The following is a 26,781-nucleotide window of genomic DNA, read 5'->3' on the forward strand; positions in this document are numbered from 1 at the left end:
AGAGCCCGTGTCGGCGTCGCTGCCCTGAGCGCGGGGACTGGGGCGGCGCTGAGCCCCGTCCGTGGGGCTGGGGTGGTGCTGAGACCCCGTCTGTGGGGCTGGGGTGGTGCTGAGACCTCATCCATGGGGCTGGGGTGGTGCTGCGCCCTCACCCGTAGGGTTAGAATGGTGCTGAGACCCCATCCATGGGGCTCGGGAAGCATCGAGCCCCCATCCATGGGGCTGGGGTGGTGCTGAGACCTCATCCGTGAGGCTGGGTGGTGCTGCACCCCCATCCATGGGGTTAAAATGGTGCTGAGCCCCATCCATGGGGCTCGGGAAGCACCGAGCCCCCATCCATGGGGCTGGGATAGTGCTGAGCACCCATCTATGGAGATGGGATGGTGCTGAGCCCCCATCCATGGGACTGGGATGGTGCTGAGCACCCCATCCATGGGGCTGGGGAAGTGCTGAGCCTCCATCTGTGAGGCTGGGATGGTGCTGAGGCCCAATCTATGGGGCTGGGGAAGCTCTGAGCCTCCATCCATGGGACTGGGATGGTGCTGAGCACCCCATCCATGGGGCTGGGGAAGTGCTGAGCCTCCATCTGTGAGGCTGGGATGGTGCTGAGCTCCCATCCATGGGGCTGGGGAAGTTCTGAGCCTCCATCTGTGGGGCCGGGATGGTGCTGAGCCCCATCCGTGGGGCTAGAATGGTGCTGGGCCCTATCTATGCGGTTGGGGAAGTGCTGAGCCCCCATCCATGGGGCTGGGGTGGTGCTGTGCCCCCATCCATGGGGCTGGGGAAGCACTGAGCCCCCATCTATGGGGCTAGGATGGTGCTGAGCCCCCATCCATGAGGCTAGGGTGGTGCTGAGACCCCCACCCATGGGGCTGGGAAGCACTGAGCCCCCATCTATGGGGCTAGGATGGTTCTGAGCCCCCATTCATGGGGCTGGGGTGGTGCTGAGCCACAATTCATGGTGCTGGGAAAGCACTGAGCCCCCATCTGTGGGGCTGGGGTGGTGCTGAGACCCCACTCCGTGGGGCTGGGGTGGTGCTGAGACCCCACTCCGTGGGGCTGAGGAAGTGTGGAGCCCCCATCCATGCGTCTGGGGTGGTGCCGGGCCCCTATCAGTGGAGCTGGGGAAGTGCTGAGCACCCATCTGTGGGGTTAAAACGGTGCTGAGCCCCCATCTATGGGGTTGGGATGATGCTGAGCCCCAATTCATGGGGCTGGGGAAGCGCTGAGCCCCCATCTATGGGGCTGGAGAAGCACCGAGCCCCCATCCATGGGGCCGAGAAGGTGCTGAGCCCCCATCCACAGGTCCAGGCTGGCGCGGGACCCCCATCCCCGAGCCCTGGGGCCGACAGCCCCAACCAGCCGGGCTGGTCGGGGGGTTGAACCGGGGTGGGGGGGAAGCCCCCTCGCGCAGGGCCGGCGCGAGCCGTGCCCCCAGGCCGAGGAGGCAGCGGCGGGTGCCCCCGCGCGCGCCCGGGCCGGCCGCCGCGCTGCGTCAGACCTCCCGACCGCTTCTGAACACTTCCAAATTAAGATATCCCTCTGTCGGGCGAGCGGCCGCCGGCGTCTCGGGGCCAAGAAAACCACGCGGCGGCCCCGGGGGCACCCGCGGCGGCGAGAGCCGCTTGCTCCGCGCCGGGGGTCCCGGCCCGCGCCGGGGGTCCGCCGCCGGCAGCCTCCCGCCCCCGGGACGCGCGCTGCCCCGGCCGCTTCCAGCGAGAGACGCAGAAAGGGAAAGTGAACTCACTTCACTGTAAACAGCTTTATTGAAAGACGGATCGGTGGGTGGGTTTGGTTTTAACCTCGAGGTCTTACATCACTATAAAAACGCCGTTTACGCTCTACCTCCCCCCCCCCCCAAAAAAAAATATCCCCTCCAGGCCTAGCATTGCAGGAACAAACACCTCGGGGCGCACAACCTGCTTCTCGCACGTGCGGGCAAACCCCCCGGCCGGGCGCTGCCCGCGGCCGACTGTACCGGTGCCACAACCCACCCAGCGTCCCAGCGCCACGGCGCTCCGCCAGCGCCTTCCAGCCGCGGCGCGTTGGCTTTCGAGCCGCGGCCGCCGGGGGGGTTTTGCGAGGGGACGGGCGGGGAGCGGGAAGAAAAGCGACTGCGTTGGGGCGGGCGCCCTGGCGCAGGGGGCTCGGCGCGAGGGGACGGGCCCGAGCCCCGGGGCCACCGCCTCGCCTGGCTCCGCTCCCTCCGGATGCCTTTGCTATGTGCAAGTTTCGGTTATTAGAGCGTGATTCTTCCCGGCTCGATATTAAAAAAACCACAAAGCACATCCAAGAGCGATAACAGCCACGTTTCAGGGGTGAACACCGAAGGCACGTACGCCGTACAAATCTCATATACACTGCTTACGATTATTTGATTTGCTGTCTCAAGTTATATCAAAAGTGTTACTTTAAGAAAGTTACATGAAATAATAGGAGTATATATACTTAATATTTCAAGCTTTTAATCCTTGAAACAGACCAATTGGGAACAGAGAGAGTCCGTGTTTATTCCAGGTAAGGGGCCAGAGAAGGCCGACATTAGTGTTTACACGACACGGCAGAGAAGACAGACCCACGTTCACAAAACAGCCACCGCTTGGGATTAGCTAAGAGCCCGCCGGCGCGCGGCCCCCCGAGGAAGCGGCCCCAGCGCCGGGCAGGCGCGCCGGGGCTCAGCGGCCGTCTACGCCTCCGGCCTGCCAACGGCGGGGGCTCCCCCGCCGAGGGGGGCCACGAAAGCACGCGGCAGGACGCAGCGGCCGAGGAAGCCTGGCGGGAGCAGGATGGTTAAACACCGCAAGGGGAAAGGCCGTGAAGATGAGATCGCTGCTTAATGCTGCACGCTGAACAAATGCTGCTAAGTCACCGCGCAGGAGCGGAGGTGCCCAACGGTTAAACTCGAGGTTCAGGGAGCTTTTCCTCCTGTTTTGTAGAGCCTCCTTGTTTTCTAGTCGGCTGCTTTTACCACATTTAGCACTGCTTCTGGTCGACAAAGGCACTTATCAAACGACACCCAATTTGCAGAAGTCGAGGCCAATTTGCAGAAGTCCCGTCCAAACAGGAACGGGAGCCCTTCCCATTCCCTCGCCCTAATGCCACGGGGCGAGCTGCAGGCATCTACAGGAGCTACGCCGTCCCTCGAGGCAAGGGACCAACTTAAAATCGCTCCCTCCTCCTGGGGGACTTCCACGTATAACACACAGGGTGACATCACGCCCGTTTACTACAGCTGCGTGATTTTGATTAACAGATTAATTTTGCATTACGCTCTTACAAATCTATTTGCGTTTGCAAAGAGCCAGGGACTAAACAAAAGCATTCCAGATTGAAGCATTATAGCAGCATGTGTAAAACATCTTCCTCTCCCCCCCCTCCCTCCCCCCCGAAGGATTTCTAGTTAAAAAGTGCCTGATCACACTTGCCTTACTAGGAGCTGAAGCTGTTGCAGCTACAGCAGCGGAGGCCTCTGAAGGAATGCCAGGGAGAAGAGCAGGCATAGCTTTGCCGTGCTGCTGCCACACCAGCCGTAGTTTCAGATGGGGTTTGCAAATCCGGTTCTTTCAGGGGAGGCTAGAACAGGGCTGGCAAGTCGAGCGCTTACAGTCGAGGGCTATCCCCACGTTCTCCAGCCCAGCCCAGGCAGAATCGGTCCCAACCTGCACTTCTCTTGGCAGCAGAAGGCGAGAAGCAAAGCGCGCATCTGCGCGAGGCAGATGGACTGTCTTCCTGCAAGCTGACGTTACAGCCCTGTTCGATTGGATTTGCATATCCCAGTCTAAAACAAGTGGTACTTGTCTTTTGTTTTCATTGGCCCTATTGTTCTCTGGCTTTTCTTCCTTTTTTAAAAGACTGTGTAGCTAAGTACATAAAAAAAAATTAAAGGGGAGAGAGGGAGGTAGGGCAAGGGGAGCCGTTACCGTTGCTCTACCACTAATTTTTCAGAATACGTGTTCTTCACTTCACATGGAACCAAAACAAATACAAAAATAAACAGAACGTGTTAGACCATAAAACAAAGTGTAAATCTAAAAACCACAAAGTGTCATAATGAGAGTTGGTTTTCAGAACACCGAGTCCCCATCCCTTTGGGAAAAAGGAAAACAGGACGGGATAGATTTGTTTTTTCACCTTATAGCCTGAAATAACAGTCTCAGTAGCGAAAATGTTTCTCATGACAATCCAGAAACTGTAAAAAATAAATTATTTAAGAAACAGATTTCTCTGTACAGGTCTTAAAATTCATCATGTCGCACCAAGGCCTCCCCGAAGTCTGTGGCCTGACTCCCCACAAATAAGTCGTACTTGTCCACGATCTCCTCTTTGGTGAGCTTGCCGTCCTAGAACAGAGCAGACAGGCAAGCTCAGATTCACGCGGCACCAACTCCGCTCCTCTGACCCTGCCCAAGGAAACCCACGCGACTGCCCCAGAGCAGCAGTGGCGGGAACAGCCCGCGTTTTCACCCCAAGCGCTCCGAGAGGACGAGAAGCCGCCCAGGAACCCCAAACGCTACTGGGATATCCGGCGCTGAACTACCCTGCCAGGAGCACGGCTAGGGCACTCCCAGGCCGGCGTGGGGGGAGCAGCGAGGGAACTCTAATTGGATAACTTAAGGACAGTGCTTGCCAAGCCATTTCACAGGGTATTAGCCTTATCTTTGGGAAAGGAAGGCTTCAGAGCTGCGAAGTTTAGAGAGACAGGCCCAGCTCTCACAGACGGATCAGAGATCCTCAGCAGCCCTCCTTGTCCCAGTTGGAGGGACTCTTGGAAGACATTTAGTACCTAAGCACAAATGCCCCGAGGAGAGGAGGTGCCACCCCACCTTGTTCTGATCCGATTCGTAGACAAGGTGCCGGGCTTCAGCCTCGGCGTGATCATAGTCCGAGGGGAGGATCCAGTCTTTGGTCTCCTCTTTGTCCATTTTGCCATCGCGGTTCTTATCTCGGAACTCCACAAACTGCTCCCTCTCCGTCTTCACCCACTCGGGCTCATCCGTGTCTCCATCGTGGCTGTACATGTCACCTGGAAGACACACAGTCTGCGGATCCCGACACCAGCGCAGTCCCACATGAGTAAGGCAAAAAGGGAAGCAAGACAGCTTGGGCAAGGCAGATGAGCGCCCGCACCTCCGCCCTCGCGCGCAAGCCGGCAGGAGGGCGGATCTCAGGGGTACTCCTGGTTAAACCCTGCAATCGGAGCACTTTAAAGCCGTTGCTTTAAAGGGCACAATGACAAAACAGCCAGCCTGGCAGAGGTGTACCCTTCCGTCTCAGATTCAAGGATCAAGGGGCCACTTACTTTGAGTCTCTTTACTTCAGCAAGTTTGTCCCCCAAGATTTTAAGTGTCGCTTCAAATAAGTTTGGAGAAACAGGCAGTGTTTGTATCAACATATTTTAGAGTCAGATGTACTTATCACCACCCTTATCCAATGCCAAAGCTTTCCATTTCAGATAATGAGTGTTAAAAGGGCAGCTGTTCTATGTCCCACTGCTGCCAAGAGAAGAGGCAGGGATACTCCACAATTGGCAGGCCCCGTCACATTAAAGAGCAGACACCGTAGATTTAGAACAGATGTTCCCTTCTGTCTAGGGGTCTGCAACCACACTGGTATTCTGACCAGCTATCCCGAACAAACAGCGCCTGTCACTGGTTATGGATTTAACTCAGAATTCAGCAGTAAGGACTGAGGAGCAGTGCAGGTCTAAAGTTAGGAAGTAGAGAGAGATAAAGAAATTCCAGGAGGGGGAGGGCAGGAAGAGCACACACGCCTACAGCTCCGACCGCACCGCGGCCACGCGGAGCGGAGACTACTTTACGGCCGTGCACAGAGAAAGGACAGAAAGCGAAACGGAGGGCGGCAAAGCCGAGGAACGAGTCACTCACCTATGTATTCCTCCAAATCAATGAAGCCGTCTCCGTTCTTGTCAATGTCCTCCATGGTTTCCTTTAACAACAAGGCCCCGGTTAGTTGGGCTCGGAGCAAGGTGCTCCGTCCTCAGAGAGCACGGAGGTCCCCTCTGCACCAACCCTTGCTGCCACCTTACTGGGTGGCAGCACAGACACAGCACTGTGTTAGCCTCAGGGAGGAAGTTTTAAAAAAACGTAAGGCCGCAGTCAGAAGGAGTCATTTTGTCCAGCCCCCAGTGCCATCGCAGATCACCTCCACCCACACCCATTCCTGATAAGCGGCCGTCTAGCCTGCCCGGAGCCTCCTACGAGGGAGATGTCGCAGTCTCTCTGCGCCACCTTTGCCAAAGGTGCTGACAGCAAAGCACTGGATGCAGCCTTAGGGGAACCTTCAGGGAGACCAAGGAGACACGAGCCCCCGACTTTCAATCCCATCCACCCGTCTACTCTATTGAAATTCTATTTGCAAGAAGCATTAGCTTACGTGAGGGCACTCTTTCTTTCACAGCTTCCCAGGTATAACTCACCCACCTGTACTACTATGTCTTTCATGTAATCGTACTCTTCCGGGTGCAGGAAGGCAGTGAACTCTTCCTTGGTAGCAGTCAAGTCTCCATCCTTGTCAGCCATTTTGAAGCGCCGCTCATCCCGCACCATCATCTGTTTATAGTTAAACCCGTCATCGGGGTCTGGGTCATCTGGGCATAACAGACAAGACGCAGCCGTTCTGGGTCAGCTCATTCAGGGATAGGCACCCCGTGCTCCCAGCCCCTTTGCTCACAGCCGACCAAAAACCCAAAGTAATCTAAATTCGCAACACTTTGTGGGCCGTGGCTATCTAAAGCTGGGGTTGTCTTGACAATTTCTCACTAGGAAGCTAAAGGCTGCATCTACTCTGCAAGAAGGAGGAGTTGCAACCGGCTTCAGAGCTTTAAGAGATTAGCACGGGCACGAAGCATTCCCAGCCTCTCTGGGCAGATTCCTCTGCGCGAAATGGAACATTGTTTTTTTGCCCGGCGTGGCTTTGGTGGCTCTACCTCCTCTGCGCTAGAGACAGGGGAGGCAAAGGGCTAGGTCCAGGCTATTTCGGGATGAGAATGTGTAACAGGATATTGCTCCCCCACCAAAGGGGCATTTTCAAAGCGAGTGAAACCTCACCGAGTGCCTAGACACTTCTGTGCCTCCATAGCTGGAGTAACTGAGAGCATGTGGCAACTAGATTTAACTACACCAATAATTATAGATTTAGTAGGTAAGTTTAGCGTACTAAAGTTTGCTTTGTTTGTCATCCTACGCTTGGAGGGGAAACACTGACAAAGGACAATGCATCTAAATAATTACAGGCTGAAATTAAGTAATAGTCAGACCTGTCTTTAAAAAAAAGAAAAAAAAAAAAGCTCTCTCCCTTCTCTTTTTACATCTAGGACAAAAGGCACAGGATTAAGCAGCTATACACAAGCCGTGATGCTAGCCAACTATTAAATATAAGGCAGGAAGAAGATTTTAAGTCACCTGTAAGGCACAATTAATCCTATAATTTCCTATGCTATTACTGAACTTTCATCTTTAAAAGATGAGCGTCCTGTAAGTTCACTGTCCCCAGCAGCACACAGAAGTCCTTTCCAGATTAGACTGTATCACCTGAACATGAGCTTCATTTTGCACGAATCACAGCAAAAGGAGCAAGTCGCACAAATTAAAAGCCAGTCCTTTTGATACAGGTGATTCTTCAAGTTGGCTGCTACATATAAAGCTGAATAGCTTTATTCAGTTTAATGAAAGTAAAAAGGTGGCAAATAGCACAGAATTGTTAAGCAATTTAAATATTTAACTATGCTTAACTATTTTCCTTTTTTAATTTAACTGTTAAAATAATAGTTAGCTTGCTTAAACATACAACAGGGAGGATGCAAGGGCTTTAATAGGAATGTCTGCACATTGGCAGAATATTCACTGCTGGGCTGTGTGAAAAAGAGGTTTGCCCCTCTTCCCCCAAAAGAGGTTTCAATTATAGACCCAAAAGCACTTGCATTTTACAGTCTCTGGCCTCGATGACATAAGCGAGATCTTTGATAAGGTATATTTAGGGAAATAACTCGGGAATCTACGTGGCTAAAGGAAAGGCCTTTTAGAAGCTATGAGAAACCAAAGCCGTAAGCCCTGACGATTTTATAACTTCATCATATTGTTCAGGAGTATAACACAGTGATTTTTGGGTTCTGGTTTCAGAATAGATCAGCGACAAGTGAATCCGATGGTACTGAGGAACAGAACTACGGTATTATATTCTTATTTTAAGAAGGTTTTAAAGGGACTACTGCCTCAAGAATAAGCTCTTGGTACCTATCACTTAATATAGCACACAGTTCCCTGCGGAAAGCAGAGTTCAGATCCACAGAAACAGGCTTTAGCAACAGCGCTGAGCCGATGCACACTGAAATACAAAGTGCTTCATGTACAGCACTCAGCACAGCTAGTGGCTAATACAGGCCTGGAGTTTAAAAACAGCATTTCATGTTGATGACAAAAGGCAAGCATTTTTTAAATACTAAATAACGAAGCCAGCCAATAAACCAGAGAGCCACAGCAAGAGAGGACGGTGTCTCAGCTCCCACACTACAAGAGATGGATGTTCTTAACTAGATTAAGGGCTCTGCATGTTTCTTGGCTACGCGTCAAACTCTTGAGAGGCATTTCCAGTGTCGTTCGTGCCAGAGGGGGGAGAAGAGAGAAGGGAGGCGAGAGTCTCTTACAAGAGACGAGACTATTTCAGCAGAAACGTACTGTGGAAAAGTAATTCCTGTTTAAACACAAATAGGAAGCCAAGCCATTACACATGCACGGCTCTGCCAGGTAGAGTCCAGCAGGGAGGGTAGCTGCGAGGAAGACCAGGGTAATTTCAATACTTAAGTATTTAGTAAGAACAAAACTATGGAGAAGTAACGTGCAGCAGTGCGCTGCACTATAATAGGTTTTATCAGTATCTGCCAAGGGCACTCGGAGTCAAGCGCCAGTCGCAAGCTCACGTCGATGAGATCTTTACGGCATATCATCCGTCATGGGGTCCAGGCACTCCAGTCTGTTACGAATTAGGCTTTAGAAACATTGCGGGTGCATTACATTTTTCTCATCAGGACTTTTTTTTTTTTTTTTTTCCTTTTTTAAAATATCCTACACCTGCAGGTCATAAATCGAAATGCACGGACTTCAAAAACTGTCATAAAAGTCTTCAGTATGACCTCTTCTCTCCCCTTTAATCTTGAATTTTTAAGTACGGATATCAGATTTTTCCAAGGCTAGAAGTTCTTTGGATCTCAGTAAGAAATTAGCTTTCCTTTTTCAATTACATAGAAGATTTGTTTCGAACCGTAATAAAGTCACAGGATGGCTGATTTTATCCTGCCACCAGCAGAGGAAACTTTGGAGCTCCGACTGGTTCAAAAGAAGCTGCAGAAACAGCTCCAGGGAAGATGGATTAGCCAGAAAATAGAGGCAACATGCTCCATACATTCTGCAGAGCATTTTACTATCTTTGGAAATATTTAGTAAATTATACTTTATTTCATGCTTTCAAGATGTGGCTCATCATACCATATATGTATGCATTCCAGGACACGGGAACAACTGGCAGAGGAACTGCTATTTTCCAATATCTTAACCCCAGAAGAGCTGCTTCCTACCTAACCCCTCATGGTGTTTTTAAGTCGGCACAGGCTCCAGAAGAGTGGCAGTAAGCAGCAGGTCCTACCAGCTGCTACCAGGCCCCCCTCTCTCCAGAGCTTCTGGCTTCTGTCTCATTTGCCAAAACGTACAAGCTCTGTAGTCTAAAGCTAGAGCCAGGACAAGTGCAGAAACTGAGCGGGGGCTCACGCTCACTCACGCAGAGCTTCAGAAAACGATTAAAGCAAGCTTCTCTTTTCTAGGGATCTTGGCAGATTCAGGAGTGCAGATACCCAGAAACACCTGGCTTCTACAGCCACGGGCTGGTGGGCTTGTTTTTGCAGGTACTAAATGCCACCCGTAGCTTGAGATTCAAAAGCTAGAAGACAAAAGTTACCCCATATGCCTTCAATTAAACCAATAAATTACTGCTCAGATTGAATTTTGAGCTGAATTTCACAATTTAATGCATCAATAAAGCAGAGTTACAAAAGTGCACGTTCATTATGAACTTCACCTTGGTTTTTCCACACGGTTACTCCGTTTTTTCCCTTAGTTTGTCCTTCATTAAGGCCAACAAAAGTTAAATTCCACTTGTGTAGCAGAGCACGTGGTTGGGGAGGAGGAAGAGGAGAGAAATCATTGGAGGTGCAGAGTGTACTAGGCACCAAACCAAGCTAATGTACCACGAGAAGGTAATTGGAGCAGATTTTTCAGGCCAGGACTTTTGGGATGAGTTGAGAGCTCTTACTCTGTTCCATCACACTTCTGCTTTATTGATTAAAGACCACCACCAGATTTGACCACTTGCCCCTTACCGAGGTAAGTGCCATATGTCACGTTTCTGTACTCATCCCAGGAGATAAATCCATCTTGATTCATGTCAAAGTCCTGCCACTGGCGTTCAACACTGTCATACACGTACTTCTTCTGGGCCTTCTTAATCCAGGCTTTCAGCTCCCCCTCCGTCACAAACCCATCCTTATCCGTGTCTATCTTATCTACAATCATTCTACAAAACAAAACAGCAAGTTTCAAGTGCCAGCTCTGCAAAGCTTTTATCCCAAGAGTAGAGACCTACCTAAGATGTAGCCGTAGGTGGCATTTTTATACTCTTCCCAGGAAATGAGGCCGTCCTCATTGAGGTCGTGCCCTTTCCACTGGCGCTCTACATCCTCGTATATCCAGCGCTTTTGTGCAAATTTAATCCAGTCTTTGAGCTCTTCCACAGTTACAAACCCGTCTTTGTCTTCATCTATTTTACTTACAATCTTTCTGTAGAAAATGCAGAAAAATCCAGCACAAGTTAAGGGAAATAAGGCGCTATTTCTACTCAGCAAAGCAGAGCATTTGAACTGGGGGCATACTATTCCTTTATGCAAGAGTGAACCGGTCAGCTTGCTTATGATCAGGTTCCAGCACTACTGTGTCACATTCAGCAAACTACTTCCAACTTGGTAGTCTGTGTGCCTATTGGTCCCCCCCGTTCCAGACACGGGGACCAACGTTTCTTTTCTGCAAAGCAGTTCAAAAGCAGTGCACAGTTGAGTCAAAAGCTGCTGAAACACTGACCTGCTCACTCTTAGGCCATTCAGGTTTTGTATTCTTCAGGAAGCACGTCTTATGCCAAAGCATTTTTTTGCTGCTGTTAGATCTAGAAAAATATCCAGTTGCCTGTCCTCCCACCACAACAGCACAAAGGGAGTGAAACACTTTAACATACTTACAGTAAAAACAGAAAGACTGCACTGATGAAGAAATACAAAGACCAAGACATGCAGCTTTGGCTTGTTTACATGCCCAAGTAACGCAGCGAGGAACCTACTAAGACAGAGCAATGAAAAGCCACCCCACATTGATGTCAGATCAAAACACCCAAGCACGATGGCCACCAATTTACAAAGCAAGAAATCAGAGATGCATGGTTTACAAAGCATGATGTGAGGCTGCATGCCTTCTTTATTTTTAGCAGCAGCTGTGAAAAAAAGCCACTTGAAGGAATGCAAAGATACATACGCAGATGTATGCGAGTCTCCTGTACGCAATTTGTAGATTAGTGCTGCACAGCACACTACAGTGAAAGTGTGCTATGTAAGTCCTTGCCACTCGTAACTCTGTGCATTAGATGTTCAGTTATGGCAAAAGCAAGAAGCGAAGCTAGAATGGTCTGACGGCCTCAAAACTCCTCTCCCGGCCATCCCCAAAGTCAACCGCAATCTCCTCCTAGCATCTCAGTTCTAATAATTCACAGCCTTTGTAAAGTGTAGTGTATTCCCTAAAAGAACATTTTGAGTTCCATACCATGAACTTCCATTCTCCATCAGGTTTTCTCCCCACCAACACCAGGTAATTAAAAGCAGGGATGACAGCCCGTTGTTTTTCCAGAGAGTTTTGCTTTGTCAGCCAGGTTTCCTTTCCTCTCCTTTTAGTAGGAACGTTCACCCTGAAACTGGTTCTATTACTAGATTTGAATTTAGGATTACTGAATGTAATTTGAAGAACTTTACTCTCAAGACAGTTTTAGTAGAGAACCATGGGATTATTATTCCCAGACTGAAACAGAACACCAACACAGAGCAAAACACCAAACTGAAATCTAGTCAAAATTAAATAGTCCAGACACCGTAAACCCTGCATTTAGTTTCCAGTTTTTGTTTCATAATTGGTTTGCTTTCAAAAACTGTGCCAAGGGTGCCCATTAAAAAAAAATTAAAAAATTTAAAAAAAAAAAATCAAAAACCAGAACCCTCATAGCTGGGATGAGACTGGTAAAAGCATTTTCTTTACTTCTAGAAAAGTCCTTCAGCTTGACATCTTACTTTACCTGTGGTAGATGGCAGTTTCCACGCTACGTCAGGCGCTTCAAAGGCCCGAATCATTTTACAGTTGCATTTTAATACTAGCTGTTTCAGAGAAGCAATTCAACTTTCACATATTGCATTTCCGTTCAAGAGTAAGACAGTAACATTACATATAAGAGCATGCAACATTTGTCACATCTGGCAAAGTCAAATCCATGGTGCCATTTCTCTCCTTTCAAACCTGTGGGACAACACAGTCTCATTTGCGGTGTCTCCTAACACCATGCTAATGCTGCTATGTGAAAGCGTAACAAGTTACCTCAAAAACACTTTAGATTCAATACTGGTAACTCCGTGAGTGACACAAACGGATTGAACCTCAGCGTTCATCTGAGGAAGCAGCAGATCACAAGCCCGTTCTTTGTAGCGCTCGTATCAATCCAGATCAGCACCTCCGAGGAGGAGAGCCCACGGGGACAGTGGCCCACAGGCAGCAACACCGAGCTGCCTCATCCAGCCGGCCACTCCCAGGCAGACTCCATTTTAACTGCTTGTAGCCAAAAGCAGCACATGGCTGCAAGCCACGGCACAGATTGAGGGCTACCGCAGTGTTTGCAAACTGTTAAACAGCAGGCTGAGCCTCAACATAAGGGCTTAGCATCAGGAAATCACTAAAAACGTGCCTGGTTCAAGACTTCAACGCTGTAGTATTGCCCCTGAAGAACACGGCTTCTCATTCATTGTGCTTCCCAGGAAAGGCGGGCATTAACCTTCCGTAACTCTGTCATAAAGGGGCCTTCAAGCACTAGATACCATCGAGAATTTTTTCAGATGCTTTAGCTACTATAAAATTTGAATCGTGGCCAGTCTTAAAACATTTTCTGTAAAAGGAAGACAGCAAACAACCGGCAGCATTAGCAAAACAAAGATGCAGCAGAACAGAGCAGCCACATGACAAGATTTCAGCAGTAGCAGATCCCACTCAAAACTACTCTCAACCCTCCAGCCAAAAGGCATGAAAAATTAGTTATCAGCTAAGTAGCAAGCAGCTGTAAACCAACTACTGCACAGGCCGCTGATATCGTACGTGCATCAGCATGCTGCATTAGCGGTTATCAGGAAGATGCATTGGCAGAACACTGCAACGAAGTATTGGAGTTTGCACTGGGGAAGAAAGGCGATTCTGGTAAAGCCTGGGTGACTTTCCCAGGACAAGTTTCTACATAGGGCAGTACTCGGGCAAGAAGTTCAGACATTTGATTAGAGACTAGCTTCACTGTTGAAGAGTGTGAACCGAAAGTTAAACTCTATCCCCACCTGGAGCCCAGGACAAGCTGCAGCACTGCTGTGGGAACTCCTGCTGCGAGCCGCCCTTGCAGAACAGAACCAGGCAGCTTTTAAATCTTTGCATTCAACTGGTTCAGCAGCTTGGTGCTGTAACCAGATGCTTGCAGGCAAACTTCCCAGGGCGTAAGCCCTGAAACCTGTAGGAGCTATAACAGAAATGCAGCTTTGTCACATACTGAGGCACACTCATGTACCGCAGTAGCGCGAGTGCGTGTGTGTGCTGGGGGTGTTACGGCGGGGGGGCACCATGCTCCAGATGTTTTGTGATTGTTTGCAGCTGTAGTTGACCCTGCTTTTCCTTCCCACTCTTTAATGCTTTGACTCATATCATTTTAAGGAAGCAACAGGATTCCGTTTGCTCAGCACTACTGTCAGGAAGCTTGCAGAGTATTCCCCAAATTCAGCAACCTTTAAAGAAAAACAACACATACAGAGCAACAAGCTGTTCAGAAGAGTCCTGGGAACCCCATAGGAAAGGTCTTCAATATCACGTGAGCTTTTTTTGTTCCAGTGAATACTATCACACAGGGAAGTGAGACGTCTCATAAAAACTGGATCTGGACCACTGTATGCTTTGGAGCAAGAACCTTCTCGCCTAGAAAACCATGTTCTTTCGACAGCATAGAAAAACACATCTATTAAGAAATAATCTATTTACACGATTATGCATTCATAACAAAGTTATCAAACCCATTCAGACTCAGGAAAGTGTGATGTAATTGTCTCTGACCAAAAAAAAAAAAAAAAAAAAAACATTTTATGTCAAGGCAGAGAGCAGTTTGGAACAGCCTCGTTGAAACATCCAAGTGGAAACTCTTACCCTAGCCCAGCTTCCACTGCCAGCTTTTTCCAGTAGATAACTTAGCAGAACAATGAAATTAAAATGTAAAGCCATGACAAAGCCTAGAGGTTAGAAAAACAATGCAGAAGGAAGGATCTCGTGCATATTTCTGTCTACTGCAGCCAGTTTCGAGTTGCCATTTCTCTTGCTTGCATTCATGCTTCGGGGGAGCAGATCAAGATATTGTACTCTAGACCATCTCCCTCACAAAAGCAACAAAGAAGTTTGCCTCAATTTGCAATTCACAGACCAATAAGGCTCTTATAAAAGCATTACAGACAGACCCCAGAATTTACCATCTTAACCTCCAGACAGGCCAGGCAGCACTGGTCTTCAAGAGAGTTAACCAGGTGGCAGATTTCACTCCCTCAGTGATGCTGCCCCTCTGCAGCCCAGCGCTCCCTCCAAGCATGAGGCAAGCACGCTCCTGCCCACAGGAATCCTGCCGACTCTTACAGTTGGCTTTCCCATCTCTTCCACCCTGAGAGCAACATGCAAATGAGACCTGAACAACTACTCGGGAGAACAAAACTTCCTCTCTGCGTCGTGCAACTGGCACTTGTCCACCAGACTTCTCTCAAGATCTTTTACCAGCCATTGTGTGAGACTGCACTGGATCCAGTGGTCCAACAGATCCAGAAATAGCTTTCCCAGCTTATGAAGTCCCCGGCATAAACTTTCCCCAATGGAAAAGCCTATCTCAGGGCCTCCAGTGAAAACTTCATCATGGCAGACATGTTGTCTTTGCAGAGCCTTTATCTTAAATAATATAGTGGCAGCTGAAAGGCTACCTCCTGCCCAACATTGGCAGCCTGAACGGTCCACATCAATGCGAAAGCGCTCAGGTGAGCCCCACACCACCCCACTTGGCAAAGCCTTCTGCTGCTTGGTTTACATCACTCAGGGTGGGATTCGTCTAAGCACCTCCATTTGGATAAGCCATTCAAAATCCCTTCCTCATCAGTGTGTCACATCTCAAAAGAGCCAATTTACACCGTGAACTCCATTGCCTGTACGAAATACTGCTCCACTGGCTATAAGGTGAAGTCTAGACGTTCAGTTCTCATATAGAAGACTTCATATGCCAGCTAAATCCATCCTTACTGCTCTGGAGCGGGGACCTTCCCATGTGTCAAAACACTACCCTACAGGCAGCATGCAGAAAGCATGCATAAGAGTTAGAAAGCTAATGCAACCGGTCTAGTGTCTGGCAACATAGAAAAAACATACAAAGCCCAAAAGGCAAAGACTAATTTGGACCAACGTTAGCGTGGCTATTGTTAAGTCCTCCAATAAATTTCTTCTGATACTTAAGAAGTACTCCAGCTTTAAGATTAAGGATCTAACTCGTCAGGGAGGGCCACGCTAGCACGTGGGGAAGTGCGGCCCTCACAGGAGTCTCTTTGACAAAAAAATTCTTCAGACTGAACCTCTTAAGGTTTAAGCCTATGCCAAATGTGAACAACTGTGATCACAGCTGCTGCCATATGTACAAAGGACACACCCTGTAATGCTGGAGAGCAGAAATTGTTAAGTCCAATACTTACCATATTCTATAAACACCCTATTCTGGTGTCTGAAGGGGGCAACATGAGGGAAAGTAATGAAACAGAAGATAATTTTAAAGAGCTATGCTATTCTCACTGACTTGTGACCCATGCATGTGCTCTGCACAGCAACCAGCTACTTCAGAATTGGGACGAGTAACATAGCAGGAGAATTCAAGCAATCCCATGGGCCTCTGTCTTCCCTGAAGCAAGAGACAGATTGTATTCAGCAAGGGGTAACTAGAGACCATCAAGCTGCATTTAGCACAGTTTAAGCACGGCAAAGTGAAAGACACTTATTTTGATTTATACCTTGTACTTTGGGGGAGCTCATTAGATGCTTAGAAACAAGGCTCAGCATGCAATGCCTCCGTTTGAAATGACTCAGGGTGACCTTGCATGCTGAGATCAATTGCCTCTGATGAAGACAGAGATGTAAATATGCTTCTTAATTTCACGACCATCCTTTGCATAGGTTACCAAGTTTCAGCTACTGCTGCCTTACCAACAAAAGGTCAAAGACTCCAGAGTTTAGACTATTTCTGCAAAAGAGCCACCTGACATGCAAGAGAACATAAGTGAATGCCAGAATGACAGTTATTCTTTTAAATGCTTTGCAAAAAGCCAGTAAAGTCAACTAGGAATTAATTCTCTCCTAACTAGCTTCCCGTTTCAAATCTTTTCCTTACCCAAGCCTCTCTTTGCTCTCCTCTGGTGTCAGCTGATCAAAGGTTTTGGCCTCATCTGCACCAAGGAAAGCATCGTGGTCATAGTCAAAGTTCTGTGCGTCATCATGGACCTTGTCGCTGAGCTGTGCGTCATGGTGAACCCGGTCCTTTTTCTCGGTGGGTTTGCTCGAGATACAAACCATAGAGAGGGACAGGCACAAGAGAAGCGGATGGATAGTCATGGTGATTCAGATGAACCTATGGGATAGCAACAGAAGAGAGATTTAAGAAATTGCTTGCAACAAACAGGAACACCAGAGCAATACGAAGCTGGCAGCAGGCTCCTGGCTCACAAGCCAAAACCTCTCCATACTGTCTTCACCATTGTAACATTAAAAAAAAAAATAAACAACCCACAATGGATGAATCAATACAAATAACCTGAGCTAAGCAGTCTTTGAATTACTATAGCGCTTGCAGAGACCTTTAACAACACACATTCCAAGTGGCTTCCTTCAGCAAGGCGCTCCCTAAATCTGTCATATGAGCTCCAAACAAGACCCTGCATACTACAGAAAGCAACAACTGTATTTGATATAATGAGAATGTGTTTAGTCAGGAATTTGAAAGATGCATGTCAAACATGCACATCAGATTGTCTATTACACAGGCATAGCTAAGCGGGTTACCATCCCGTGCTGGCTGTGCTCTGCTTTCACGTTCTCCTGCCCACGTGTTTCCCTCCCCACACGGAACCTGAACCCATTTCACTGACCCCCATGCTCAGGCTACCATACTGCTAGGTTTCCCAATAAATTCCCTCTTTTCTACCCAAATTTCTCATCCACAGGAAGCCAGATGATGTCAGATACTCTCATCCAGGACTTCTGACATCCTGGGTCAGAGCTACATGGAAATCTTATCCACATATATTTCGCCTATGGAAAAAAAAAAAAACACACAATCGTTCAGGACACACCAGACTACTACACTTAATCTGGAAAACAATCATAGATGCTGGGTCAGTGATAAACGCACACTGAGACAGATACTCTCAGGATATAGCAACTGACTGCACAGATCATCTGTTCAACACATGCACAGTAATTCTGATGGGTCAGGGACGTGTTGACTGCACACATTCACAGCACATTTCTGTGCAGAAAGCTCTGGATAAAAATGTGGAGGCCATAACCTACTCAGAGTACATGCAATTGCCAGGGGTAATATTGCAGTTAAATCAGAAGCAGCCACTGTTACCAAGCACTACAGCAAGATAAAGATCACAAGCAGAGACTTGATTTGAAGAGATCAAGGGCTTCTAGGCTGCTTGAGCGTAGATTTACAGCTATTTAAGTCAGCATAGTTATACTAATCAAGTTTGATTAGATCTATGAAGTAGCCATTTGGTCCACAGGTTCAACTGAAATGCATTTTGAAGCAACATAAAAGAGTAACAGCAACTCCAGTTTGTTTATTTTAAACTGATATTTTAGGGGATCAGGGCTCAGCCTCTTTTTTAATATATAAAACGAAGACTTATGTCAGCTGTCCTCGCACTCCCTTTTTCTCTTAAAAAGAAAAAAAAAAAAGGATCACAGAAGTGGATCAACCTAAATTCCCCACGCAATTAAAAAAAAGTCTCTATCAGAAGTATTCCCTTTTACCATCTTTATCTATTTAAACTAAATTTAAAACAAGTAGTTATCATACTCATTCCCAGGTACGTTTTCCTACATCTCCAAAAGTGAAATCAAATTGCCTCACACTCTGCAAGCTGAATTTCACTTCTACAGTCCTGCCTGAAAAGAAAAAATCATAAACCTAAGTTCTGTTCTGTAGAAACTGGAAGTAAAAGGTCAGTGCAGTTAAAATTACTTCTAGCAAGTTTTTTTTTTTTTTTGGGGGGGGGGGGGGGGGGGGGGAGTTCTAACATAGTAAAATAAGTAGAAAAGTTAACTACCCAAACAGTTACTTGAGAGTTTGTAAGGTCAAAGGATTATTTTTATTTGAAAAAAAAAAAAATCAACCACTTCACTAATATTTGCTTAAGATGATGCAGGCAGCACAGCGAGGAATACATAAAAACCCATGTAATACCCAATGGATTTGTTTAGTCTGTTTGTCATATGAATCATTCGCAGTTATCAGAGTGTCAGTGCCACTCTCGCCACAAAAAAAAAAAGCATTCTCAGATGGATTAAAGGCTGTATTTGTTTGATCTCTTACGATAACATAGCCGTGGTGTGTTTAAGTGACATTCACACCCAGAGGACATGAAGTGAGATGAAAACAGGTCCCATAGATAATATAAATAATGGAGTCTCTCGCCAAAGAGCATTATCCTCGAAACTGTCAAAATAAATTTGCGAGTACGAGCATAGTACAACTTACAGCTACACTACAGTTATCAGAGAAAGAACAAACGATACATTCTAGCAAGGTGCTGTGCTACCTAAGAGAACAAAATAGATTCAGAGATGAATGACTAAGCCCTGAAGAGACTTCCGAGTGAATTTGTTTTACCTTAAACATTTCTAGTGTTGCAAACAGTTAGGTCAGCCTGCTAAACAATCTGAAGAATAAAGGAACCCTTCGATATACAACTGGCAAAGACTAACAGGTACAGAGACACTTTATTTAGAAAAATAATGTTTCAGTCTGCCATGCCCTGCACACTTTTCCCATAAAGGCACAGATTTATGTATGTTTTTCTTTCCGCAGTTAACAGGTTGAAAAACCCTATCTGCAACTGCAGCTCTCTCGTTTGAGCATCATTTGCAGTGGTCCTCACCTGCCACCATCAGGAAACAGCAGTAAGAATTCATATACTATAGAGATATCATTTCTGTAAGAAACCTGCAAGAGGGAAGAAGGAATCAAGGAAGATTAATAGCACAAAACTAGAAACTAAGGGAAAGAAATACAGCGATTGCAGAAGAGTATGCTTTGCTAGCAGACGGGCACATTTTATTAGCAGAAATGATTGGGAAAGTTAAAAATATATCAATTCAAAGGAAGTCATAGTAAGTAAAAATGCATTAATCAGATTACCAATTGGGTACGAATGGCGTAGACAACTCTGTCTTAGAGGTTGTTGTTCTACCTGCGGAGTCATAAACTTTATTGCAATAATCAGGCCGAAGATGTAACCGTCTTGTGTCACAACACACGGTCAAGCCCAAAAATCAGAAAGCTGCAATAGGTTCCATCCCCACAAGGGGCACAATTAACACTCGAAACGCCTTCCCCCCACATACGCTCGGGTCCCACAATCAAGAATTCACAAGCAGCTATCTGTGGGTAGTGAGAGTAATGTCCCTAAGCTGCTCAATGGGATTAAGGGCCTGAGCTATTATAAAGCCGAGGCAAACGCTAAGACCCAGATCCACGGTGAGCTTGGCACTCGGCAGGAGTTTGCACAGCTCTTGGGCGTGGGCACATGCTAGGCTAGCGGTCAGGCAGAGGTTCTGTAAGAGAAGCCGAGGGACTTACTCGGGGATTGTTTACGACACAATCCCCGTCTGCTCCGTGCATCTGTAACGGCTTCTCTTTGCAGGACAAAGTTGCCAGGCATCTCTCATTAGTGAATGGTGGGAATCAAGAAAGCAAGCATCCCTGCTCTGAGTTGCTCCCTCTGTTGCTCCAGAAATCACGATTTCTCTTCTGCATATGCTGCTCTAGCTTCAGAAGGGGTGACACCTGCCTTCTAGCCTTGCAGTTAAGGTACGCTCTCAAGAGAGGTGTTCGATTCCCTACACAGAGGGAGACACTGAAACCAGGTCTTTTATTTCCAATGGGATGCTGACCTCCAAGCCAGCAACGCATAAGTGATAACACGTACCTCCATGGGGAGGCATAAACGCGCTACAAGCAAGGCATTGAGCCCAAACAAATAAGCTGTGCAAGAACCAAGAGCATAAAGCAGACAGCCCAAGTCAGCAAGGCTCACTAGCTTAAGCTCAAGAAGGGCAGGAATAGGCCCTAGCAGCCCCAGTAACCTCATGACTGAGAGGAGACAGGGCAAGGAAGCGGCAGCCGCCTGCAGGGAAAATAAAGAAGCCAAAGTCAGAAGAGCACAGAGCGTTGCCAGTTTTTCTGGAGGGAGGTTTGGCAGTAGGGAAAACTCGAAACCACAACTGTATTGAAAGAGTGACAACACCACGACCACATTAACCGACAGGCGTATTTTAAAGGAAGAGCGAGTGATCTGTACCAAGAGGGGACTGCGTGGCACCCCCGTTCTCAGCGATGCAGGCTGGGAATTCTCATACGCGCACCAAGCTCACCCTGCTCTCCTCAGGAGCTTGCGCTATGGATACCCCTCTCCACGCTCCTTTATTTACCAGCCAGTTCAGGCAGTTAGCAGGGATGCCCAACTCTGCCCATACATTTATTTGCAGTTCCAGCATCGCAGTTGCGAATGCCACTTCTATCGCAGAGGACCGAGTTACTCGCCATAACTGACAAAATTTCGAAAGAGGCCTTTAAACAGGCTCTTCTGCAATCGCCTCCTAGGAGGTATTTTCTCTTAAGCTTACGACCTTTGCCAGAAGCAAGTTAAAAGATGAAAGACAAGACCATTATCTCCAGTTTTCCTGTAGCCTGCTTTCTCGTTGAAGTACAGTTTTACAAGGGCAATGCCACAGAGCACACAATCCAAGTCCTGAAGGCACCTCCTTGGGAAAACGTCTAACAGTATCACAGACTTTTGGCCACACTTAAGGTGTAATTTAGCTGAAAGAAGAAATATGCATACTAGAGTGTCTGAAAAAGAGATCAACATAATATGGAAAATCTGCAAGAACAGCGGTTGTTCTCAGCTCTCTGTGAAAGAGTTGTTCTCTGTAAAAAAAAAAAACAAAAAAAAAACAAAAAAAAACCATCCTAGGGAGAGGCAAGACCCTGCAAACCTGACTTGCCACGTCTTGTAGAACTTTGCTTGAATTAACATAATATTGCAACTGAAATATCAAAGTTTAATAAACAAAACATCACTGCATATAACACGTCCTACTTTGACTGCAAAGAACTGATGGCATGCCCTGCAAACCCAAACGTGCACACCACTTGTACAGAAAGTCTACTAAGCCAAAAGACAGGCCAAGACAAACAAAAAAGGGTGAGGACTTTGAGACAGACAGTACAAGCCACCCACAATGAAATGAGTGCCCGTACCTCTATGCCAGCAATCATTTTCTTAATTACTGGAACGCCTGGCTCGAGCGCTCTCCTAACTCTTCGCATAGCACTTACAGCCAGAGATCGCTGTAGCGGATGCTTCAGAGAAAGGTGCAAGTGCTAACAGACGTGTTTACAGACTAACCTTGTCAAGAGAAAAGTTTCATGTATGGCAAGCAGATAGCACATAACTAACTCCCAACACAGAGGTGGTTTTCCTTCCTACAACTGTTCTCTGCATATTATGCCCCCTCATCACATTTTCATTTAGTCATGTTAAGGTTATAGTATACCCTTCGGATTTTATAATACGAGGAACAATATCTGGGATCCCCCAGATGATTCTCCCTATGCTAGGTTAGCAAATTCCCTACCCCGACCCTTTGTGTCTAGTCTTTCAGGAGTAGAATAGGAAGATTTAACTCCTGTTCTCACAAAGATCTTTGCCCATAAGCCTTACGGTTTAACGATTCTAATAAGCCTTATAGTCAAGATCAGTCTCAGGGAAAGAGGTCACATCCTTTTGGGGACGGGATGATCAAAAACCAACAACATGAAAAGCAATCTTATTATGGATCCTTTGTACTGCAGCTCTGCTTTGGAACAGGGTTGTACAAGAGCATTTCAGTGGAACCAACTCCTCCTTGTGATTCCATCTCCTTCGGGGGGAACACACTCGGTCACCTCCTCTGATGCAACTTAAACACATCAACATTTTCAGAAGGGGAGAGGGGGAACCAAGGCATTTAAGATATTACTTAAGAGGAACTCTGAATATATATACACAGAATACTGGAAGTGAGCAATACCCTCTTGTACAACCCAACACAGCTAAAAGGGAGGAAGACCCACCATACCAGACATGGCTACTGGATTCAGCTCAGAGGGAGCCAAGGGAAGAGACACGTCAACCTCAGAGCAACCCTAAGAGCAGGTCAGACTAAAACACTAGTTTTCCTGTAATCAGTTTACATACCGCAATTTTATCCGCAATCAAGGTCCACACAAAACAGCTATTAGAAGTTTAGAGGCAGTTACAAGCTACAGTACGGACAACCTGACCTCAAACAAGTTAACATCCTGGCATCACATCTGGTACCATGGAAGTTAATAGTAGAAGTCGCGCCAATCAAGATATTGTTCTAATTCCCTGGGGGGAAGGAAGCTTTGTTCATTAATATTTCAAAACAGTAACAGCTTCTGCTGGCCATCAGCTGCTCTTCCAATAAGACCCAAAAACTTTTCGTGGAGCCTTTAGATTTCACAGTTAAGGGAAAAGTAAAGCATCAAATTCAATGATGTATACCCCTCTTATCCTCCGCCCCTCCCCACCTAGTTAAGCAAACCACAAACCACTCATGGAAACTACATTATCAATAGCAGCCTGTTCTACTAAATCACCTACATAAAAAAGCTCCTTGGTGGTGAACCACAGGAAAGTCAGAAGCATCAATTAGTGGCGTGGAGTTGAGAAGTATTCCTCTGCAACAGGGTCACACGGGAACCTCAAGTTATTTAAAAATTCTGGACTCCATTTGCATCGTGCTTTTTTTTTTTTGGCAGTGATATTAATGACAGATCAATAGCTGGAAAACTCTTCGGAAGCTCTAGAAGTATAGTTCATACTGGGGAGCCTAGCCGGCCTGTCTTCTAGCACACAGAAAAGCTATGAACAGCACAAATCACTGATTTTGGAATTACTCTCCTGGCTTAAAAAAAAAAAAAAAAAGAAGAAAAGGCAATTAAGTCCATTCTATAGCCACAGTGGCCTGGAGCTTACACAGACAAACCTGGTCCTTATCCACGATGCAGTCTGAAATATCTGGGAGAGCAGCACAAACTCAGCTGGCTGCAAGAAAGGAGTGTCTGACACTGTGCAGATGACTTTGGTAGCAATTACAGAGGAATATTTATCAGCTTTGACCATCTGAATTTCAAAAGCTCGGTTACGACAGAGATCATGGTGACATACAGGACAAACAGCGATAGCGGACAAAATGCCACACTGCATGATGTGGAAAGGCAGACAGATACAACCGTATAGATATCAAAGCATTATTTAAAATATCAGGATGAGCTTGTATAGTTAACGTGCCATTTACGATAGCATAGCTCCATGTTTGCCCTGCTATGTAATTAACAGCACTAAGAGAGAACTTATCACCTCGATACCTAAAGGAATGTGTGATTTTATCAGAAGCTATTACAGGTTACTGGCAAGAAAGAAGGAACTTCTGCACAAAAGCAAATGCCTATCAGCACAGCTGGTATACTAAGAGCTTGAAGGCTTGGGTTTTTGCTAATGTTTTAAAAAGAGGGGGAAAAAGCACTGCTTAATACAGGGAAAAAAAGGTCAGACCACGCTTCCTGCGGTTGCGCTGGCCTCAGAGGTTTTCTCACAGGGCAGCGCAGATGACCTTGCAGGGAGCCAAACGTTATTCCAGATGCGGAGGCCGGGCCACCTCCGGCACCGCACCGCGCTGCAGGCTCGGGCAGAGCCGGGGCCAGCGGGGGGGAACGGGCGGGGGGGGGGGGGAAACGGGTCGCTGCCCTGGGCCGCAGCGGGCATCCCCCCGGGGAAGGGGGGGGGGAACAGGGCGGGATGCGGCGCCCACTCGCCTCACGGCAGCCCAAAGGGCTCGTCTCCATGGCGACGGGGAGCAAGGGGGGGGGGAAAGATCCCGGTGCCCCTCCCCCACACCGGGGCTGCTAGGCCGGTGCCACGTTACAGCCCCCCCCCCCGCCATAACGGCCCGCCAGGCCAGCGCGGACCCCTCCCCCCTTTGCCAGTCGCTCCCTTCCCCACCGAGAGCGGCGCCTCGCTGAGGGCCTCCCCCCCCCCTCCATCGTCTCTCCCCCCCCTCCCCGGCCGGGGCCGTTACTCGCCGTTACCTGCCGCCGCTGCCGCCTGCCCTCCCTCAGCCTCTCCGCCGACCGGAAGTAGGCGCCGCGCCACGCCGCACGGCCCCCCCCCCCCGCCTCGCGCCCTCGCTTCCCGCCGCCGGCCAATCAGAGCGCGGCGCCGCCTCCCCCCGCCGCCAGGCGCGGGGCTCTGATTGGCCGTCGCCGCCGCCCGTCCGCTCGCCGCCCGCCCACCCCGCTTGCCCTCCTCCCGCCGCCCGCTCAACCCGCCCCCGCCCCCTCCTCCCGCCTCAGCCCCGCCTCCCCTTCCTCCCCCGCCCCTCCCGCCGAGGAGGCGGGCGCGGATTGGCTGGAAAGCGCCACGTCCTCACGCGCGCGCCGGCTGGCGGCCCCGCCCACGTGGGCTCGCGCGGCGCCGCGGGTCGCCGCGCGCTCCGACTCCTCGGCCGTCCCCTCCCCCTCCTCCTCCCCCCCCACCCCACGGCAACCCGCCCGCCCCTCAGTGCGCAGGCGCGGCGGGCCGACGAGAGGGCTCGGGGGCGGGAGGGGGGTCACGTGCGCGGGCGGGCGGCGGTTGGAAAGGGCGGGAAAAGGGAGGTGGCGGCGGTTGGGCGAGGCGCCATGTTGCACCCCTGACCCGGAGGCGTGAGGGAAGGGAGCAGGCCCTCCTCACAGCCACGGGCTGCAGAGGCGCCCTGACGCCTGCCCCTGCTTGCCTCGGCGTGGCCAAAGTAGCCTCCCTGCCTCTCCTGGTGGCATCTCCTGCTGAAACGCCGCGGGTGGGTGTCACCGCCTCCTGCGGCACCCAGCGCTGGGGCTGTGATCCTGTCAGCGCGGCGCCGCTCGCCTCCCTTCAGAAAAGCCGCCAAGCGAGGGGAGCTGGCCCGTCGCACGGGCACCCGCCCGTCTCACAGCGCCACGCCGAGCGGTCGGCGTTATCGTGGGGAAAAGGCCTTGCGGTGCCAGGGTGAGGACCGGCGGGGCGAGCGCGCCTGGGGCGGCGTTGCCCTGTGGATCGCCGCGTTTCATGTCACGTTTTTCACACTTCGTCAACTGGTATTAGTGCCTGGTGTTTTCCTTGAAGCTTCGGCTCTTAAATCACGTTATATAAGAACGTGAGCTTTTTTGTAAGTTAGATAGGGTTTATAAGAACACGAGTCCTATATGGCATCCCCCAAATCGTCTAGTTTGAACTCCGTGTCCCCAAATCGCTGTGGTACAGAGCAGTGTCGGTTGTGTCACTGTGATGCCAGGGTCGGTTGTGTCACCGTGATGCCATGCTGTGTCAGGTGTCTGACCGAAAATCCGTGTCATAGTGCAAGGCAAACCACGAGCACATTGTGACTGTATTGATCCAAAAATAAACCGGAGGAGCGCAGGGATCCTTTGTCAAGAAGCTGACAGGACGTTTTGTAAATTTATCTTAATTTTGGGTTAAAGGGCCGTAGAGTGTCGCTGCTTCGTAGCAAGGTGCAACTCCATCAGGAGGGAACATCGTGGATTGTCAAAATCCAAGCTTGGCCACCCATTTCACTGGATTACATCGAAGAAACATCACGTTGCTATTTAATCGAGTGCTGCGTCAGGATATCATGACACATCAGATTTTTCAATCTACTACAGCCAAGTAACATTATTGGTGAGGTCGAGTGTTAATCATTTTGGATGAGATTCATCACATGAAATGTACACGTCCACATCTGCGCTAGCTGTCTAGACTCCCTTTATAGTCACTGGAAAGAAATAGGCACTTCCAGGGCATGATTCATCTCATCCTGAAGTAAATGCCTAAATTAGGTCAGATGAGTCGTACCCTGAGAGTACATTTCTCCCTTCTCTGAAGGGAGCTGAGCTGCACTATCTGTGGCAGATGTTCTCTCTAGATATTTACAGTAAGCTGAGATGATTCCTACCCTTTATGTCACAGTAAACAATTTTAAAAGCTGCTTCAGCCAGCTGTCATTT

The 26,781-nt window shown here is 48.6% G+C and overlaps 1 protein-coding gene across 2 annotated transcripts; it reads right to left on the reverse strand.

Annotated features, from left to right (window-relative positions):
- Window positions 1-2,290: 2,290 nt before the first annotated feature.
- CALU (calumenin) lies at window positions 2,291-24,944 on the reverse strand. 2 transcript variants are annotated; one of them, XM_068943394.1, is made up of 7 exons: window positions 24,847-24,944; window positions 16,795-17,031; window positions 10,388-10,581; window positions 6,441-6,607; window positions 5,886-5,946; window positions 4,824-5,023; window positions 2,291-4,340 (listed from the first exon to the last, which is right to left on the reverse strand). In XM_068943394.1, the coding sequence occupies exons 2-7, from the start codon at window positions 17,013-17,015 to the stop codon at window positions 4,236-4,238; spliced, it is 948 nt and encodes a 315-aa protein (XP_068799495.1). In that variant the 5' UTR covers window positions 17,016-17,031; window positions 24,847-24,944; the 3' UTR covers window positions 2,291-4,235. The 2 variants fall into 2 exon arrangements, with proteins under 2 accessions (XP_068799495.1, XP_068799561.1); XM_068943460.1 differs by lacking the exon at window positions 10,388-10,581 and adding an exon at window positions 10,651-10,844 and having other exon boundaries at window positions 24,847-24,938.
- Window positions 24,945-26,781: the final 1,837 nt, after the last annotated feature.

Source organism: Struthio camelus, chromosome 1, assembly GCF_040807025.1.
Source record: "Struthio camelus isolate bStrCam1 chromosome 1, bStrCam1.hap1, whole genome shotgun sequence".
Classification (NCBI taxonomy): domain Eukaryota; kingdom Metazoa; phylum Chordata; class Aves; order Struthioniformes; family Struthionidae; genus Struthio; species Struthio camelus.